Source organism: Heptranchias perlo, chromosome 12, assembly GCF_035084215.1.
Source record: "Heptranchias perlo isolate sHepPer1 chromosome 12, sHepPer1.hap1, whole genome shotgun sequence".
NCBI classification, from domain to species: Eukaryota; Metazoa; Chordata; class Chondrichthyes; order Hexanchiformes; family Hexanchidae; genus Heptranchias; species Heptranchias perlo.
In genome coordinates, this window is record NC_090336.1 from 36,250,454 (window position 1) to 36,268,429 (window position 17,976).

Below are 17,976 nucleotides of genomic sequence, written 5' to 3' on the forward strand. Positions count from 1 at the left end.
CCGTGTCCTCTTGAAGTCTATCACTATCCTCTCACCATTCACTACACTTCTAAGTTTTGTGTCATTTGCAGATTTTGAAATTGTGCCCTGTACACCCAAGTCCAAGTCATTAATCTATATCAAGAAAAGCAGTGGTCCTAGTCCCGACCCCTGGGGAACACCACTGTACACCTCCCTCCAGTCTGAAAAACAACCGTTCACCACTTCTCTCTTTCCTGTCACTTAGTCAATTTCGTATCCATGCTGCCACTGCCCCTTTTTTACCATGGGCTTCAACTTTGCTGACAAGCCTATTATGTGGCACTTTATCAAACGCCTTTTGGAAGTCCATATACACCACATTAACTGCATTGCACTCATTGGCCATCTCTGTTACCTTATCAAAAAAACTAAATCAAGTTAGTTAAACACAATTTGCCTTTAACAAATCCGTGCTGGCTTTCCTTAATTAATCCACACTTGTCCGAGTGACTGTTAGTTTTGACCAGGATTATCGTTTCTAAAAGTTTCCCCATCACCGAGGTTAAACTGACTGGCCTGTAGTTGCTGGGTTTATCCTTACACCCTTTTTTGAACAAGGGTTACACTCCTCTGGCATCACCCCCTGCATCTAAGGATGATTGGAAGATTGTGGCCGGTACCTCCGCAATTTCCACCCTTACTTCCCTCAGCAAACTAGATGCATCCCATCCGGGCCTGGTAACTTATCTACTTTAAGTACAGCCAGCCTTTCAGGTACCTTCTCTTTATCCATTTTTAGCCCATCCAGTATCTCAACTATAGGAAGACGGTAGATTAGTGAAACTATGGGCAGGTTGAGCCTACAATTTCTGGAGAGGAGCTCATGAACTTCTTTGTCATGAAGATTGAAACCATTCAGCTGCCTCTGTTGCTTTCCCCCTTTCTCCTTGCCCACCAAGCCAAACCTCCCCCAGGCTTCCCCCCGCCCCACCCTAGGCCTGATCCTGTGTCTAGTTTTTCTTCCATCTCCCCTCATATCCTCTCCCAACACATCTTGCCCATGAGACCCATCTCCTGCTCTGTTGATCCCATTCCCATTAAACCACTGACCATCCAATTTCCCTTCCTGGTCCCCATGCTAGCTGACGTCGTAAATGCTTTCCACTCAGATACTGTCCCCCTACCTTTCAAACTGCCGTTACCACGCACCCAACCCCTCTTAGAAAACCCACTCTTAAGCCCTCTGTTCTTGCAAAGTGCCGCCCCCATGCCTAATCTCCCTTTCCTCATCAAGGTCCTTGAACGTGTTCTCGCCTCCTTAACCTGTGCCCATCTTTCCCGCACCTCCATGTTTGAATCTCTACAATCAAGTTTCTGCCCGTACCTCAGCGCTGAAACAGCTTTAATCAAAGTCTCAAATGACATCCTTTGTGACTGTGAGCGTTGTGCATGGTCCTTCCTCCTCATCCTCAACCTCTCTGCGGCCTTTGATAGGGTCAACCACACCACCCTCCTCCAACACCTCTCCTCCGTTGTCCAACTCAGTGGGACTGTCCTCGCTTGGTTTCATTCTTGCCTATCTGATTGTAGCCAGAGCATTTCCAGCAATGGCTTATCTTCCAGCCTCCTCACTGTTGCCTCTGGAGTGCAACAAGGATATATCCTTGGCCCCCTCCTCTTACTTATCTACATGCTGCTCTTTGGTGACATCAATTGCAGATATGGGGTCAGCATCCATAAGCTCTACCTCTATCAACCCCTCCACTGCCGCTCTGTGTACACCCTTTCTTAGATGAGCAATTTCCCCAGTTAAACACTGGGGAGACTGAAACCATCGTCTTGGCCCATGTCACAAACGTCGTACCCTTGCCACCAATTCCATCCCTCCCTCCCTGGCCACTGTCTCAAGTTCAACCAGACTGATTGCTTCAGTCTGGCTTCCCTTTCTGGTGTGAAATGGAGCTGAAAACAGCTGGTGTTTGTGACTTTTTTTGCCATTTCTTTCAATCCTGACTTATAACGTGAAGAAGATGCAAATTGGCGGCAAATCCTATTAAAACTATATAAAGCGCAGAAGGCTGGAAGTTGCCACAGATTAGATTGTGGATTCTGTGTCAGCTTCGCTATTGGTAGGAACTCTGCATTTAAGGATCTTAAAATAAATACATTTTACAATAAAGGTGAATTTTGTTTATTCCAAACGCTCTTAAGATTACAATCATTTTGTAACAAACAAAAAGGTAGATTTTTGTGCTGCACAGACTTGGCTCATTATAAATGGGCGATTGATGGTGTCCAAACTTCAGTTTTCATCACCGAGTACGTTTACCTTCCTTGGTTGTTGCATTTTTCTTCTCATCGCTAAGTAGTAATGGGATCCCAAAACAAATCTTTACATTTAGTGCTTTTAAAAATAAGTCACTTTTGGGTGTATTACCTCACATTCCTTTTTTCTCTTCTTCCTTTCCTCTCCCCGACTTGGGTTCAAATCTAGCCCTGACTGATGGATAGCAAGACTGCAGCTGACTGCAAGTGTTTCTGTGAAATGAGCTCAGCTAGTCCCTAATCCACTTTCTAGTAACTGGTTCTGTACAGGCACTTTTGCCTCCGAGTCAGAAGGTTGTGTGTTCAAACACCACCTCAGAGACTTGAGCGCATAATCTAAACTGAGACTTCAGTTCCGTAATCTCCCACGTGGTTTCTTCTCAAAGGCTTTCCTAAGGTCCATGCACACTACAGCCATCGCATTTCCCCCATCTACCAGAGATTTCTGTGAGGTTTGTCAAATGTGAGCGTCCATTTTGAAATCCGTGCTGGTTACTTCTAATGGAAAGCACTGGGATAGCACTGATACCGTTTTTAAAATGTTGTTAAAAACCTCTAGATAAAGATTATTATAACAGCAAGCAAATGGAAAGCTGGAGTTTAGTGAAAATTAACACTGTTTTATGGAGAATGCACTGCAGATGATGTTTCAAATATGTACACATGCCTTATTGGTTTGGAGCTTGTACCCTCCCAAGTGTATGTGTATACCATCTTACAACTAATGCAATTGCCCTCACTTTAGTAATCTGCCATGACTATTTAATAATCTGTGTATAAATGCTTTTAACCATTTGATTGCCTGCTCCATACAGTCTCTAGTTATATCAGACAGAAGACAATTAAGTGCACAATTTTGTCTTTACTGTTGCACCTCCTAGAGAGGAGGAAGAAGTCAGTTTTCCCACAAGGAAAAATAGGCTGTCATTTTAGTTTGAAATTCCATGCTCGCGTTTTCTGTGTAGTGTATAGTCTTACAAGAAATGCATGGCTTTTGCATAACAGGGAAGGTTTAAACTAGAATGGCAGGGGGATGGGAACCTGAGCAGGGAGACAGAGGAGGGGGAAACAAGGATAGAAAGGGAAGAAGCAATAGTGGAAGGCAGAGAAAACAAGGGCAAAAAACAAATAGGGCCATAGTGCAAAATAAAACTAAGATGACTAGCAATCTTAAAAAGACAAGACTAAAGGCATTGTGTCTTAATGCGCGGAGCATTCGCAATAAGGTAGAAGAATTCATTTGTATCTGCGCTGTTAACGGTTGTGATATAGTTGCGATTACGGTGACCAAGGATGGGAACTGAACATCCAGGGGTATTCAATATTTAGGAAGGAGAGGCAAAAAGGGAAAGGAGGTGGGGTAGTGTTGTTAGTAAAGGAGGAAATCAATGCAATAGTGAGGAAGGATTTTGGCTCGGAAAACCACGGCGTGGAATCTGAATGGATGGAGCTAAGGAACACCATGGGGCAGAAAACGTTGGTGGAGGTTGTCTATTGGCCCCCAAACAGTAGTGGAGATGTAGGGGAGGGCATTAAACAGGAAATTAGAGACTCATGCAAGAAGGGTGCAGCTATAATCATGGGTGACTAATTTTTTTTCATTCGTTCATGGCATGTGGGCGTCGTTGGCGAGGCCAGCATTTATTGCCCATCCCTAATTGCCCTCGAGAAGGTGGTGGTGAGCCGCCTTCTTGAACCGCTGCAGTCCGTGTGGTGAAGGTTCTCCCACAGTGCTGTTAGGAAGGGAGTTCCAGGATTTTGACCCAGCGACGATGAAGGAACGGTGATATATTTCCAAGTCAGGATGGTGTGTGACTTGGAGGGGAACGTGCAGGTAGTGTTATTCCCATGTGCCTGCTGCTCTTGTCCTTCTAGGTGGTAGAAGTCGCGGGTTTGGGAGGTGTTGTCGAAGAAGCCTTGGCGACTTGCTGCAATGTATCCTGTGGATGGTACACACTGCAGCCACAGTGCGCAGGTGGTAAAGGGACATATATACATATACATATAGGTTGGTCAAACCAAATTAGCAATAATACTGTGGGGGAGGAATTCCTGGAGTGTGTACGTGATGGTTTTCTAGACCGATACGTTGAGGAACCAACTAGAAAATAGGCGATCCTAGACTGGGTATTGTGCAATGAGAAAGGATTAATTAACAATCTTGTGCGGGGTCCCTTAGGGAAGAGTGACCATAACATGATAGAATTCCTCATTAAAATGGAGATTGAAGTAGTTGAATCCGAAACTAGGGTCCTGAATCTAAATAAAGGAAATTACGAAAGTATGAGGTGCGAGTTGGCTATGATATGGGAGCAGTTCAGAATTCAGCAAAGGAGGACAAAGGGATTGATTTAAGAGGGGAAAAATAGAGTATGAGAGTAAACTAGCAGGGAACATAAAAACTGACTGTAAAAGCTTCTATAAATATGTCAAGAGAAAAAGATTAGTGAAGTCAAATGTAGGTCCCTTACAGTCAGAAATGGGGGAAATTATAATGGGGAACAAAGAAATGGCAGAACAATTAAACACATACTTTGGTTCTGTCTTCACAAAGGAGGACACAAATAACCTCCCGGAAATGTTAGGGAACCAAGGGTCTAGTGAGAGGGAGGAACTGAAGGAAACCAGTATTAGTAAAAAAAAATAGTGCTAGGGAAATTAATGGGGCTAAAGGCTGACAAATCCCCAGGGCCTGATAATCTACAGAGTACTAAAGGAAGTGGCCCTGGAAATAGTGGATGCAATAGTGATCATCTTCCAAAATTCTATAGACTCTGGAACAGTTCCTACAGATTGGAGGGTGACAAATGTAACCCCACTATTTAAAAAAGGAGGGAGAGAAAAAACAGGGAATTACAGACCAGTTAGCCTAACATCAGTAGTGGGGAAAATGCTAGAGTCCATTACAAAAGATGTGATAACAGAACACTTGGAGGGCATTAACAGGATTGGACAAAGTCAGCATGGGTTAATGAAAGGGAAATCATGCTTAACAAATCTACTGGAGTTTTTTGAGGCTGTAACTAGTAGAATAGATTGGGGAGAACCAGTGGATGTGGTGTACTTGGATTTTCAGAAGGCTTTTGATAAGGTCCCACACAAGAGGTTAGTGAGCAAAATTAAAGCACATGGGATTGGGGGGAATATACTGGCATGGATTGAGAATTGGTTGACAAGACAGGAAACAGAGAGTAGGAATAAACAGGTCTTTTTCCGGGTGGCAGGAAGTGACTAGTGGGGTGCTGCAGGGATCAGTGCTTGGGCCCCAGCTATTCACAATATATATCAATGATTTGGATGAGGGAACTGAATGTAACATTTCCAAGTTTGCAGACGACACAAAGCTGGGGTGGAATGTGAACTGTGAGGAGGGTGCAGAGAGGCTCCAATGTGATTTAGGCAAGTTGGGTGAGTGGCAAGAACATGACAGATGCAGTGTAATGTGGATATATGTGAGGTTATCCACTTTGGTTGTAAAAACAGAAAGGCAGATTATTATCTGAATGGTGATAGATTGGGAAAAGGGGAGGTGCAACGAGACCTGGGTGTCCTTGTACACCAGTCGCTTAAAGCGAGCATTCGGATGCAGCAAGCAATTAGGAAGGCGAATGGTATGTTGGCCTTCATTGCAAGAGGATTTGTGTACAGGTGCAAGGCTGTCTTACTGCAGTTATACAGGGCCTTGGTGAGACCACATCTGGAGTATTGTGTGCAGTTTTGGTCTCCTTATCTGAGGAAGGATGTCCTTGCGATGGAGGGAGTGCAACGAAGGTTTACCAGACTGATTCCTGGGATGGCAGGACTGACGTATGAGGAGAGATTGGGTCAACCAGGCCTATATTCACTAGAGTTTAGAAGAATGAGAGGTGATCTCATCGAAACGTATAAAATTCTAACAGGACGAGACAGACTAGATGCAGGGAGGATGTTCCCCATGGCTGGGGAGTCCAGAACCAGGGGTCACAGTCTCAGGATACGGGGTATGCCATTTCGAACCGACATGAGGAGATATTTCTTCACTCAGAGGGTGGTGAACCTGTGGAATTCTCTACCACAGAAGGCAGTCATTAGATGTATTCAAGAAGGAGATAGATATATTTCTTAATGCTAAAGGGATCAAGGGATATGGGGAAAAAGTGGGAACTGGGTACTGAATTAGACAATCAGCCACGATCATTTTGAATGGCGGAGCAGGCCCGAAAGGCCGAATGGCCTACTCTTGCTCCTATTTTCTATGTTTCCATATTTCTATAAAGTAATATTTCTATATTCTCCTGATAGACAACAAAAGATGATTTAAAATATAGATGCAAATGTTTTTATCTTTTAAGATTTGGGGCAAATGCAACTTGTGCAGTACTTCTAATTCTGCTTTTCTGTAACTTCTAACAACCTAGATAGTTCTGCTTTTTAAAAGCTTGGCCTCAAATGTATGTTTATGAGCCAAACCTTCCAGTACAACACTGGCTGCTTTGTGGAGACTAGTGATCTCTGGGTGAACTTCCATTGTTAAAGAACTGGGTTTTAAAATTATGGAAAAGAGAGCATTGTTCTGATGCTTTTTCAACCTTATTTCATTTTGTTCAGAGAGTGCACTCTAGGTTCATTTATAATTTCAATTGTACTAAGTGTGTCATTTACAAATATAAAGAAAGGATTAAACAGCGTGGTTAATTGCAACTCTGAGAACAATTCTTATGGGCTCGAGTTGGGTTCTCCGAAATATAAAGTTAGATCAAAGGACGTGTAATTCTTGTGGCAGGGAGGGAGACTTACTTTCAGTATAAATTAATTACTCTTTGATTGCCCCCCTCAAAAATAGAAGAAAGGCTTTTTAAAGGCTGGTAAACATACATCCTTCCTAAGGGGATGTGTATTTATTTGCACTGCTGCAGGTCCAAATCCCAGTCTGTGGAAATGTGCTGTATTGGGCTTCCTGACTGACAGAGAACCCGCTCTGACCTATCCATTGAGTCCGTCCTGCCTGTTGACTGCTTTTGAGGAGAATCAGTATTGGCTCGTACTTGCTTCTGGATAATAGTCTTGCTGCTGAAATGCACGTCAGCGGCTTGGTATTGGCTGACCCAACTCATATAGAGCCCTTTGTTTTGCAGTTTAGACGTTGGAGCTGATAGCCAGGATTCAGAAGGCCGACTGATACCAGCTCTTCTCTATAGTAACTAATCAGACAGTTGTAAGGAATCTTCCAACACCAGGTTATAGTCCAACAATTTTATTTTAAAATCACAAGCTTTCGGAGATTATCCCTTTCGTCAGGTGAGTGACCTGACTCACTTCTTCACTCACCTGACGAAGGGGATAATCTCCGAAAGCTTGTGATTTTAAAATAAAATTGTTGGACTATAACCTGGTGTTGTAAGATTCCTTACATTTGTCCACCCCAGTCCATCACTGGCATCTCCACATCATAATCAGACAGTGACCAGCTGATCTGTCTCTGCTATGCCACTTTTTATCCAGCGACTAGGAAAAAACATGCAAGTGACCCGGAGAGCCAATACTAAGGCATTAATAGCACACTTCTATACCTTTTATGACTTAAAAATTGCAATGGAAACCTGAATTGTGAACCTCTTCTCTGCAAAAGCGGCTCTCATTTTATAGTAGAGCATTGTTAAGAAAATCTCCAGCTCCATGTGGTTCACCTTATATAAGATCAGCACCAGTTGGGCTTTTTGCTGTTTACCAGAATACTTGATGATAATTTGCAGAAGTCAACTGATGCTCACTGAGATTATTGGTGGATAAATAGCAGAAATGAGGTCCATAATCATTGGGCCCAATTCAGGTTTACAGAATGTTGACAATGTTTACACCTTTTGTGAGAATCAAAGGTCTCTGGTTGGAACAGCCAACAATGCCCCCCCTCCCACACACTCAGGCAAAATTCATTCAAACATCTACCTCCCATCTCTGCAGAGATAAGCTTCTCCTTGCAGCCTCTGCCCCTTCCTGCACGGGCAGGATAAAAGCAGGATGAGTGTTGGTGCATGGGGTGTTCTGCATTCGTAAACTTTGCAAAGATGCCCAGAAGTCAAAGGTGTGCTCACTGAACTTATTGGAGGTCAAGACCAACTACAAATTGCAGAGAAGAGGTTCACAATTCAGGTTGCCATTGCAATTTTTAAGTCATAAAAGGCATAGAAGTGTGCTATTAATGCCTTAGTATTGTCTCTCTGGGTCACTGCCATGTTTTTTCCTAGTCGCTGGATTAAAAAGTGGCATAGCAGAGACAGATCAGCTGGTCACTGTCTGACTAGTTACTATGGAGAAGAGCTGGTATCAGTCGGCCTTCTGAATCCTGGCTGTCAGCTCCAACGTCTAAACTTCGAAACAAAAGGCTCTATACGAGTTGGGTCAGCCAATACCAAGCTGCTGACCTGCATTTCAGCAGCAAGACTCTTATCCAGAAGCAAGCACGCCCCTCTTATTCACCCCATTTTCTTCTCTCCCTCTTCTCCCCTCTCCTTCTACCTTCTTCTCTCCCCTCTCCTCCACCCTTTCATCACCTCCCCATCCCCCATCTTTCCTCCTAACCTCCCCTTCTCCCTTCCTGCCCTCTTTTTCCTCTCCCCAATCTGCTTCCTCTGCCCTCTCTCCTTGGTTCAACTACCTCCCTGCCCTCCAAAGGTGTTTGATCTGAAAAGTGCTGGTGGTTTTGACTCCCTGTGTGTAATACCATCGGAGATCTACTCATCATAATATAAATAAGAATAGTTATTCCATTTAGGTATGCTGTTTGGATATTAAATTAAGCCGCTAACTTAGAATTTTTGTGGCCATTACTATGCTAATACAATGTTCCTGTTCTCACTATTCAGATTGAATACTTCCTCCGGAAACTGACTGAAGCAATGGGAGTTAATTGGCAGCAAGAGCAGTTTGAAGAATACAGAGCTCATCTTGGTCTTAGGCGGTATGGTCTTTCAGTGTGGGAGTTCATCGAACTGGTTGGCTCAGGGCTATTCTCTAAGGGCATGAACAGACAAACGTTGTCCATGGCAATCAATGAAGTTTACTACGAGCTCATCCTAGATGTGATGAAGCAGGTAAGAGTAGTTTTCATGTTTGAATTAAATATGGGCTAATCCTGCTGCGTGTGTTAGTTTTCTTTTCCCTCAGTTTCCCCACAATCTCCCTCACCCAGATGATCCTGACTTTCAGTGTTGCAAGCCTAATGAGTGGATGCAGAACAATGTGCAAAGAAATGTCTTTTTAAAAAAAAAATCTTCACTGTGTCACTCAGTAGCTTAGCAAGTAAACATACCGTGTCCATGGGGATCAGCAGTGTATTTCTTTGTAATGTTTTAGTAGTCATGTCGTGTGAAGCACCAATGGAGTGGTGGGGTGCAGGTTCAGTTTCTCCAACTTGTGCTGAGTTCCTGATCTCGGCCTGGTTGTTTCAGGGAGGTGCTATGAGGAGATCAAGAAGAATCAGCTAAGTATCTACTGGGTTATGCTTGTTCATGGCATTGGCAGTGATTTCTGATCTAGATGCCCACTCCACCTCCTTGGACACTGGAGGATTGTGGCCCAGATGGGGAACTTACAAGAGGAGAAAACTGAGTTAAAATACCCCTGCCCCCCCCCCCCCCCAACCAAAGAAAATAGTGCTCCTGTTGTAACAGTCAGGTTGAAGAGTAAGAAGATTTTGTTTATACTTGTTACCATATGGGGGGGGGGAAAAATCACCAGCCTAAGTTAGACTGGTCTGTGCATCATCTTCACTCTCCTCCATTACCAATTGCTTTGCAAATGTTCACTTCAATAGTTTTTCATTTTTGTCTGCTGAAATACCGTGTCAAGTCTCCTAGGTCTTTAAAAGCAAGGTAGATGATACTTTCTTGGAAAAATGAAATGTTAAGCAATATGGATAAGGACCTTTTTAAAGCAAGGTTTTATTGTCAATTTAAAAACCTGGGTTTTTCCATGTGTTTTTTATGTTTTATTTTTAGCATCAATAATTGGGACAAAATCAGGGGAAGTATTAGAACATAAAAAAACCAGGGTAAATTTGGAAAAAATCAATAAAATTAGTTTTTATTTTGGACATCACGAAACCTTAAGAAAACAAGCAAGAGATGAGCCAGACGCAGTTAAGTCAAATTGCAACATGCAATTACTCAGTTCAGAGACACTACTTTTATGGCCTTGATGACAGTTCCGTAAGTCAAGTAAGTTTCCATGATCACAAAATATTGTCAAGCTATTTTTAAAAACAAATACATTTATATTGTGAATGGACTGTGTGCTGCAAAATGTTGACTGCTAAATTTGTTTTTACAGTAGCACATATCATAGTACTGTGACGCACAAATATTTTTGAAGTCTGAATATATGAAATAGTTGATGCTAAAATTTAATTTTTCAGTTTGTGCTATGAATGCCATGTCCTGATCGTTGCACCTTTTTAAAATATCATTTTGTTAATGCCATCACTAGTCATTATCGAGTCTCTTTGTGGTGTGTCCTGAAAGCACAGATGCAATGCTTCTCCATCTCCTGATTTTTGGTAACAAAAAAATGAAGAACTGAGGCGTTCAGCAAAGAAAGCCCCTAATCTACGTTTGGTGTCCCCAGTGTCTGTCCACAAGTGTGACCCTGAGTTCCCTATTCTTTGCCCATTCAATTCTCCATCCCACTCCCACTCTGTCCTCTTTGTCTTTTGGCCTTGTACATTGTTACAGTGAAGCTCAATGTAAACTTGAGGAACAGCACCTCACCATTCTACTATGCATTTCACAGCCCTCTGGCCTAAATACTGACTTTCACAACTTCTGAGCTTAACTATAGCTCCCAATTTCTCTCTGGTAGCAGGTGCTAGTAATGTAGGATCTGGGTACTGCCACCGTGATGGTAAATATAGAGCAGTGGGAATCAACTTCCTTAAGAAGCAGGCAACCAGACTGCTTAGAGAAGTGACTGACACCACTGGACCTGTGTAGATATCTGTTGCAGATTCGAATTCATAATAAGCCTGCCATGGCATAGCAGGCCAGATAGGCTAAATAGCTTCTTCTGTTTCATTGTACATAATTGAGGTGCTAACCTGACCCTGATGAAGGGTCACATCTTAAACACCTATCTTTCAGATGCTGATTGACCTGCTGCCTTTTCTGTCTTTGAGGATCTCAGAACCCAGTTTTCTTTTCACCTTATGATGAGCACCAAAGAAATTTTTTTTAAAATGTAAACACACATCTTAATTGTAGCTGCTGTTTTCATGCCATTTCTGGAGAGAGACTAAAGTGCAACTCATCTGGGCTTCTTGCCATTCTTCTCCCATCCCACCCCTCACACTAAAAGCAACAAGTAATTGCAGAGAAGAAGGGTGGTGGAATTTTAATGTCTGGCTTTGGAAATGGCACAAAGGTGACAGCTCTGGTTGGAAGTACGGCCAATATTTTTAGACAAACACTTGTGGAAAAGGGTGTTGTAGGGCCTTTTCCCAGGGTATTTCTTCAGAGGTTACATTGATTTACTGCACAACCATATAATGGGGCTGCATGTTTCAGTAAGGAGAGTCATCTTGACACCAGTGCAGGCAGATTCTAGTTATAGAACTCACCCCTCCAGTGAAGTAACATTCTTATTATCAAATTACGTAAAACCACAGAAATGGCGATTGATTCCTGAGTAAATGTTCACTTCTCTTTTTAATCATCTAATCACTTGTTCTCTGTAATTGTGTTTCCTGCAACCCGCTTGCTCAGAACATTTCAGCTAATTTGGTGAGCCTGTTTACAATGAATTCTTGAGAAGAAAGTTTGACATATTTATTGAGCAGGCTGAACTCCATAGTACTATCAACATTTGAAAATGAAGGACAGGAAAAGACCAGCTGGTCCATCAAGCCTGTCCCATACCATTATGATGCAACTTATGACCCCCAGCCCGCTCCCCTCAAATTAGTTTCCGAACCCCAAAAGTGATCAAACAAGTTCCAGGAGACCACAGTGACTGAGAGACACTACCCCCAATACCTGCCTACCTTCTATACATAGTGATGCTTGCCACAGTCAGGAACTGAACCAGCTCCCTTTTGAATGTTTGCATTGAATCTACGCTCATTGCATGAGCCAGAAACTTGTTCCAAAGGTCAATAACTTTGTCTGAAAAGGAATAACTCCCGACATCTAACCTATAGGCCAGTCAGTTTAACCGCAGTGGTGGAGAAACTTTTAGAAACGATAATCCGGGACAGAATTAACAGTCACTTGGACAAGTGTGGATTGATTAGGGAAAACCAGCACGGATTTGTAAAAGGCAAATCGTGTTTAACTAACTTGATAGATTTTTTTTCATGAGGTAACAGAGACGGCAATGCAGTTGATGTGGTGTATATGGACTTTCAAAAGGCATTTGATAAAGTGTCGCACGGAAGGCTTATCATGAAGATTGCGGCCCGTGGGGGGAAAAAAGGGGGCAGTAGCAACACGGATACAGAATTGGCTAAGGGACAGGAAACAGAGTAGTGGTTCACTGTTGTTTTTCGGACTGGAGGGAGGAGTACAGTGGTGTTCCCCAGGGGTCAGTGCTGGGACCACTGCTTCTCTTGATATATATTAATGACTTGGACTTGAGTGTACAGGGCACAATTTCAAAATTTGCAGATGACACAAAACTTGGAAGTGTAGTAAACAGTGAGGAGGATAGTGATAGACTTCAAGAGGATACAGACAGGCTGGTGGGATGGGTGGACACGTGGCAGATGAAATTTGACGCCGAAAAATGTGAAGTGATACATTTCGGCAGGAAGAACGAGGAGAGGCAATATAAACTAGAGGGCACAATGCTAAAAGGGGTATCTGGGGAAATATGTGCCCAAATCATTGAAGGTGGCAGGGCAGGTTGAGAAAGCGGTTAAAAAAACATCGGGATCCTGGGCTTTATAAATATAGGCATAGAGTACAAAAGTATGGAAGTCGTGAACCTTTATAAAACACTGGTTTGGCCACAACTGGAGTATTGTGTCCAGTTCTGGGCACCACACTTTAGGAAGGATGTGAAGGCCTTAGAGAGGGTGCAGAAGAGATGTTTTTTTTATTCGTTCATGGGATCTGGGCGTCACTGGCGAGGCCGGCATTTATTGCCCATCCCCAGTTGCCCTTGAGAAGGTGGTGGTGAGCCGCCTTCTTGAACTGCTGCAGTCCGTGTGGTGACAGTTCTCCCACAGTGCTGTTAGGTAGGGAGTTCCAGGATTTTGACCCAGCGACGATGAAAGAACGGCGATATATTTACAAGTCGGGATGGTCTGTGACTTGGAGGGGAACGTGAAGGTGGTGTTGTTCCCATGTGTCTGCTGCCCTCGTCCTTCTAGGTGGTAGAAGTCGTGGGTTTGGGAGGTGCTGTCGAAGAAGCTTTGGCGAGTTGCTGCGGTGCATCCTGTGGATGGTACACGCTGCAGCGCCGGTGGTGAAGGGAGTGAATGTTTAGGGTGGTGGATGGGGTGCCAATTAAGGGGGGTGCTTTGTCCTTAATGATGTCGAGCTTCTTGAGTGTTGTTGGAGCTGCACTCGTCCAGGCAAGTGGAGAGTATTCCATCACACTCCTGACTTGTGCCTTGTGGATGGTGGAAAGGCTTTGGGGAGTCAGGAGGTGAGTCACTTGCCACAGAATACGCAGCCTCTGACCTGCTCTTGTAGCCACAGTATTTATATGGCTGGCCCAGTTAAGTTTCTGGTCATTGGTGACCCCCAGGATGTTGATGGTGGGGGATTTGGTGATGGTAATGCCGTAAAGGGGAGGTGGTTAGACACTCTCTTGTTGATGGTCATTGCTTGGCACTTGTCTGGCACAAATGTTACTTGCCATTTAACAGCCCAAGCCTGGATGTTGTCCAGGTCTTGCTGCATGCGGGCACGGACTGCTTCATTATCTGAGGGGTTGCGAATGGAACTGAACACTGTGCAATCATCAGCGAACATCCCCATTTCTGACCTTATGATGGAGGGAAGGTCATTGATGAAGCAGCTGAAGATGGTTGGGCCTAGGACACTGCCCTGAGGAACCCCTACAGCAATGTCCTGGGGCTGAGATGCTTGGCCTCCAACAACCACTACCATCTTCCTTTATGCTAGGTATGACTCCAGCCACTGGAGAGATTTCCCCCTGATTTCCATTGACTTCAATTTTACTAGGGCTTCTGGTGCCACACTCTGTCAAATGCTACCTTGATGTCAAGGGCAGTCACTCTCACCTCACCTCCGGAATTCAGATCTTTTGTCCATGTTTGGACCAAGGTTGTAATGAGGTCTGGAGCCGAGTGGTCCTGGCGGAACCCAAACTGAGCATCGGTGAGCAGGTTATTGGTGAGTAAGTGCCGCTTGATAGCACTGACAATGACACCTCCATCAGTTTGCTGATGATTGAGAGTAGACTGATGGGGCGGTAATTGGCCGGATTGGATTTGTCCTGCTTTTTGTGGACAGGACATACCTGGGCAATTTTCCACATTGTCGGGTAGATGCCAGTGTTGTAGCTGTACTGGAACAGTTTGGCTAGAGGCGCGGCTAGTTCTGGAGCACAAGTCTTCAGCACTACAGCCGGGATGTTATCGGGGCCCATAGCCTTTGCTGTATCCAATGCACTCAGCCGTTTCTTGATATCACGTGGAGTGAATCGAATTGGCTGAAGACTGGCTTCTGTGTTGGTGGGCATATCGGGAGGAGGCCGAGATGGATCATCCACTCGGCACTTCTGGCTGAAGATGGTTGCAAATGCTTCAGCCTTGTCTTTTGCACTCACATGCTGGACACCGCCATCATTGAGGATGGGTTGTTTACAGAGCCGCCTCCTCCCGCTTGTTGTTTGATTGTCCACCACCATTCACGACTGGATGTGGCAGGACTGCAGAGCTTTGATCTGATCTGTTGGTTGTGGAATCGCTTAGCTCTGTCTATAGCATGTTGCTTTTGTTGTTTTAGCATGCATGTAGCCTGTGTTGTCGCTTCACCAGTTTGGCACCTCATTTTTAGGTATGGCTGGTGCTGCTCCTGGCATGCTCTTCTACACTCCTCATTGAACCAGGGTTGATCCCCTGGCTTGTTGGTAATGGTAGAGTGAGGAATATGCCGGGCCATGAGGTTACAGATTGTGCTGGAATACAATTCTGCTGCTGCTGATGGCCCACAGCGCCTCATGGATGCCCAGTTTTGAGCTGCTAGATCTGTTCTGAATCTATCCCATTTAGCACGGTAATAGTGCCACACAACACGTTGGATGGTGTCCTCAGTGCGAAGACGGGACTTCGTCTCCACGAGGACTGTGCGGTGGTCACTCCTACCAATACTGTCATGGACAGATGCATCTGCGACAGGTAGATTGGTGAGGACGAGGTCAAGTAAGCTTTTCCCTCGTGTTGGTTCACTCACCACCTGCCGCAGGCCCAGCCTGGCTGCTATGTCCTTCAGGACTCGGCCAGCTCGGTCAGTAGTGGTGCTACCGAGCCACTCTTGGTGATGGACATTGAAGTCCCCCACCCAGAGTACATTTTGTGCCCTTGCTACCCTCAGTACTTCTTCCAAGCGGTGCTCAACATGGAGGAGGACTGATTCATCAGCTGAGGGAGGACGGTAGGTGGTAATCAGCAGGAGGTTTCCTTGCCCATGTTTGACCTGATGCCATGAGATTTCATGGGGGTCCAGAGTCTATGTTGAAGTCTCCCAGGGTCACTCCGCCCTGACTGTATATCACTGTACCACCACCTCTGGTGGGTCTGTCCTGCCGGTGGGACAGGACATACCCAGAGATGGTGATGGAAGAGTCTAGGATGTTGGCTGAAAGATATGATTCTGTGAGTATGGCTATGTCAGGCTGTTGCTTGACTAGTCTGTGGGACAGCTCTCCCAATTTTGGCACAAGTCCCCAGAGGTTAGTGAGGAGTACTTTGCAGGGTCGACTGGGCTTGGTTTGCCTTTGTCGTGTCCGGTGCCTAGTGGTCCGATGCCGGGTGGTCCGTCTGGTTTTATTCTTATTGTGACTTTCTGTAGCGAGATTTTACAACTGAGTGGCTTGCTAGGCCTTTTCAGAGGGCAGTTAAGAACCAACCACATTGCTGTGGGTCTGGAGTCACATATAGGCCAGACCAGGTAAGGACGGCAGGTTTCCTTCCCTAAAGGATATTAGTGAACCACTTACTATATTGATTCCAGGGATGAGGGACTTTAGTTATGTGGATAGACTGGAGAAGCTGGGGTTGTTCTCCTTGGAACAGAGACGGTTGCGAGGAGATTTGATAGAGGTATTCAAAATCATGAAGGGTCCAGACAGAGTAGATAGAGAGAAACTGTTCCCATTGGCGGAAGGGTCAAGAACCAGAGGACGTAGATTTAAGGTGATTGGCAAAAGAACCAAAGGCGACATGAGGAAAAACATTTTTACACAGCGAGTGTTCGGATCTGGAATGCACTGCCTGAGGGGGTGGTGGAGGCAGATTCAATCTTGGCTTTCAAAAGGGAACTCGATCAGTAGTTGAAAGGAAAAAATTTGCACGGCTACAGGGATAGGGCGGGGGAGTGGAACTAGCTGGATTGCTCTTGCATAGAGCCGGCCCAGACTCGATGGGCCGAATGGCCTCCTTCCGTGCTGTAACCTTTCTATGATTCTGGTTGTATGCTTGTGTTACTCATGCTCGTGTTCCCTGATCGTTTCTATCCTATCTATCTCCAATAGACTATCCTTTCATTATTTTAAAGGCTTCAATCAAACCCTTTTGAAATCTGCGCTTTTCTGGAGTAAAAAGCCCCAGCTCTCCAAACCTATCATGGTAAATAAGGGCCTTTAAACTCGGTACTGCAACAGAAAAAGCTTGTACCTCTGTGGCTGGTGGTCAGAATATAGCTGTCTGCATCTCCCATGGTGATGGTTGTGATGTTGGCAGCAATGGCTCCTGAGGTACAAGCAAAAGCCATCTCGTTCTGTTGGTCTTGGACTCTCGAAAGCCAGCAGTGTCATTTTATTTATTTTACTGCATTGCTGCTAAAGTTGAAGCTGCCATCTGCAATGGTGTTGCAAGATAAATGGAGCATTAAATGTTCCATCAAAGATTTCCATTTAATGGAAAAATGGGCTGCTACAGAACCAAGAGATTGATTGAGGGGAAAAATAGAGTATGAGAGTAAACTTGCAAGGAACATAAAAGTGGACTGTAAAAACTTCTACAAGAATGTAAAAAGAAAAAAATTAGTGAAGACAAATGTCAGTCCCTCGCTGTCAGAAACGGGAGAATTTATAATGGGGAACAAGGAAATGGCAGAGCAATTAAACAAATACTTTGGCTCTGTCTTCACAGAAGAGGACACAAATAATTTCCCAGAAATGCTAGGGAACCAAGGGACTAGTGAGACGGAGGAATTAAAGGAGATTAGTATTAGTAAAAAAAAACATAGTGCTGAAGAAATTAATGGGACTGAAAGCCGATAAATCCCCAGGGCCTGATAATCTGCATCCCAGAGTACTGAAAGAGGTAGCGATGGAAGTAGTGGATGCATTAGTTGTCATCTTCCAAAATTCTACAGATTATGGAACAGTTCCTGCAGATTGGAGGGTGGCAAATGTAACCCCACTATTTAAAAAAGGAAGGAGAGAGAAAACCGGGAACTACTGACCGGTTAGCCTAACATCAGTAGTAGGGAAAATGCTAGAGCCTATTATAAAGGATGTGATAAC

The 17,976-nt window shown here is 44.4% G+C and overlaps 1 protein-coding gene across 1 annotated transcript in view; it reads left to right on the forward strand.

Moving 5' to 3' along the window:
* The window catches only part of swap70b (switching B cell complex subunit SWAP70b), a 114,727-nt gene that overhangs the window by 28,888 nt on the left and 67,863 nt on the right, over positions 1 to 17,976 (forward strand). Inside the window, exon 4 of the mRNA XM_067993976.1 lies at positions 9,129 to 9,356. Within this exon, the coding sequence (XP_067850077.1) occupies positions 9,129 to 9,356 (228 nt within the window). The remainder of the gene's footprint in view (positions 1 to 9,128; positions 9,357 to 17,976) is intronic.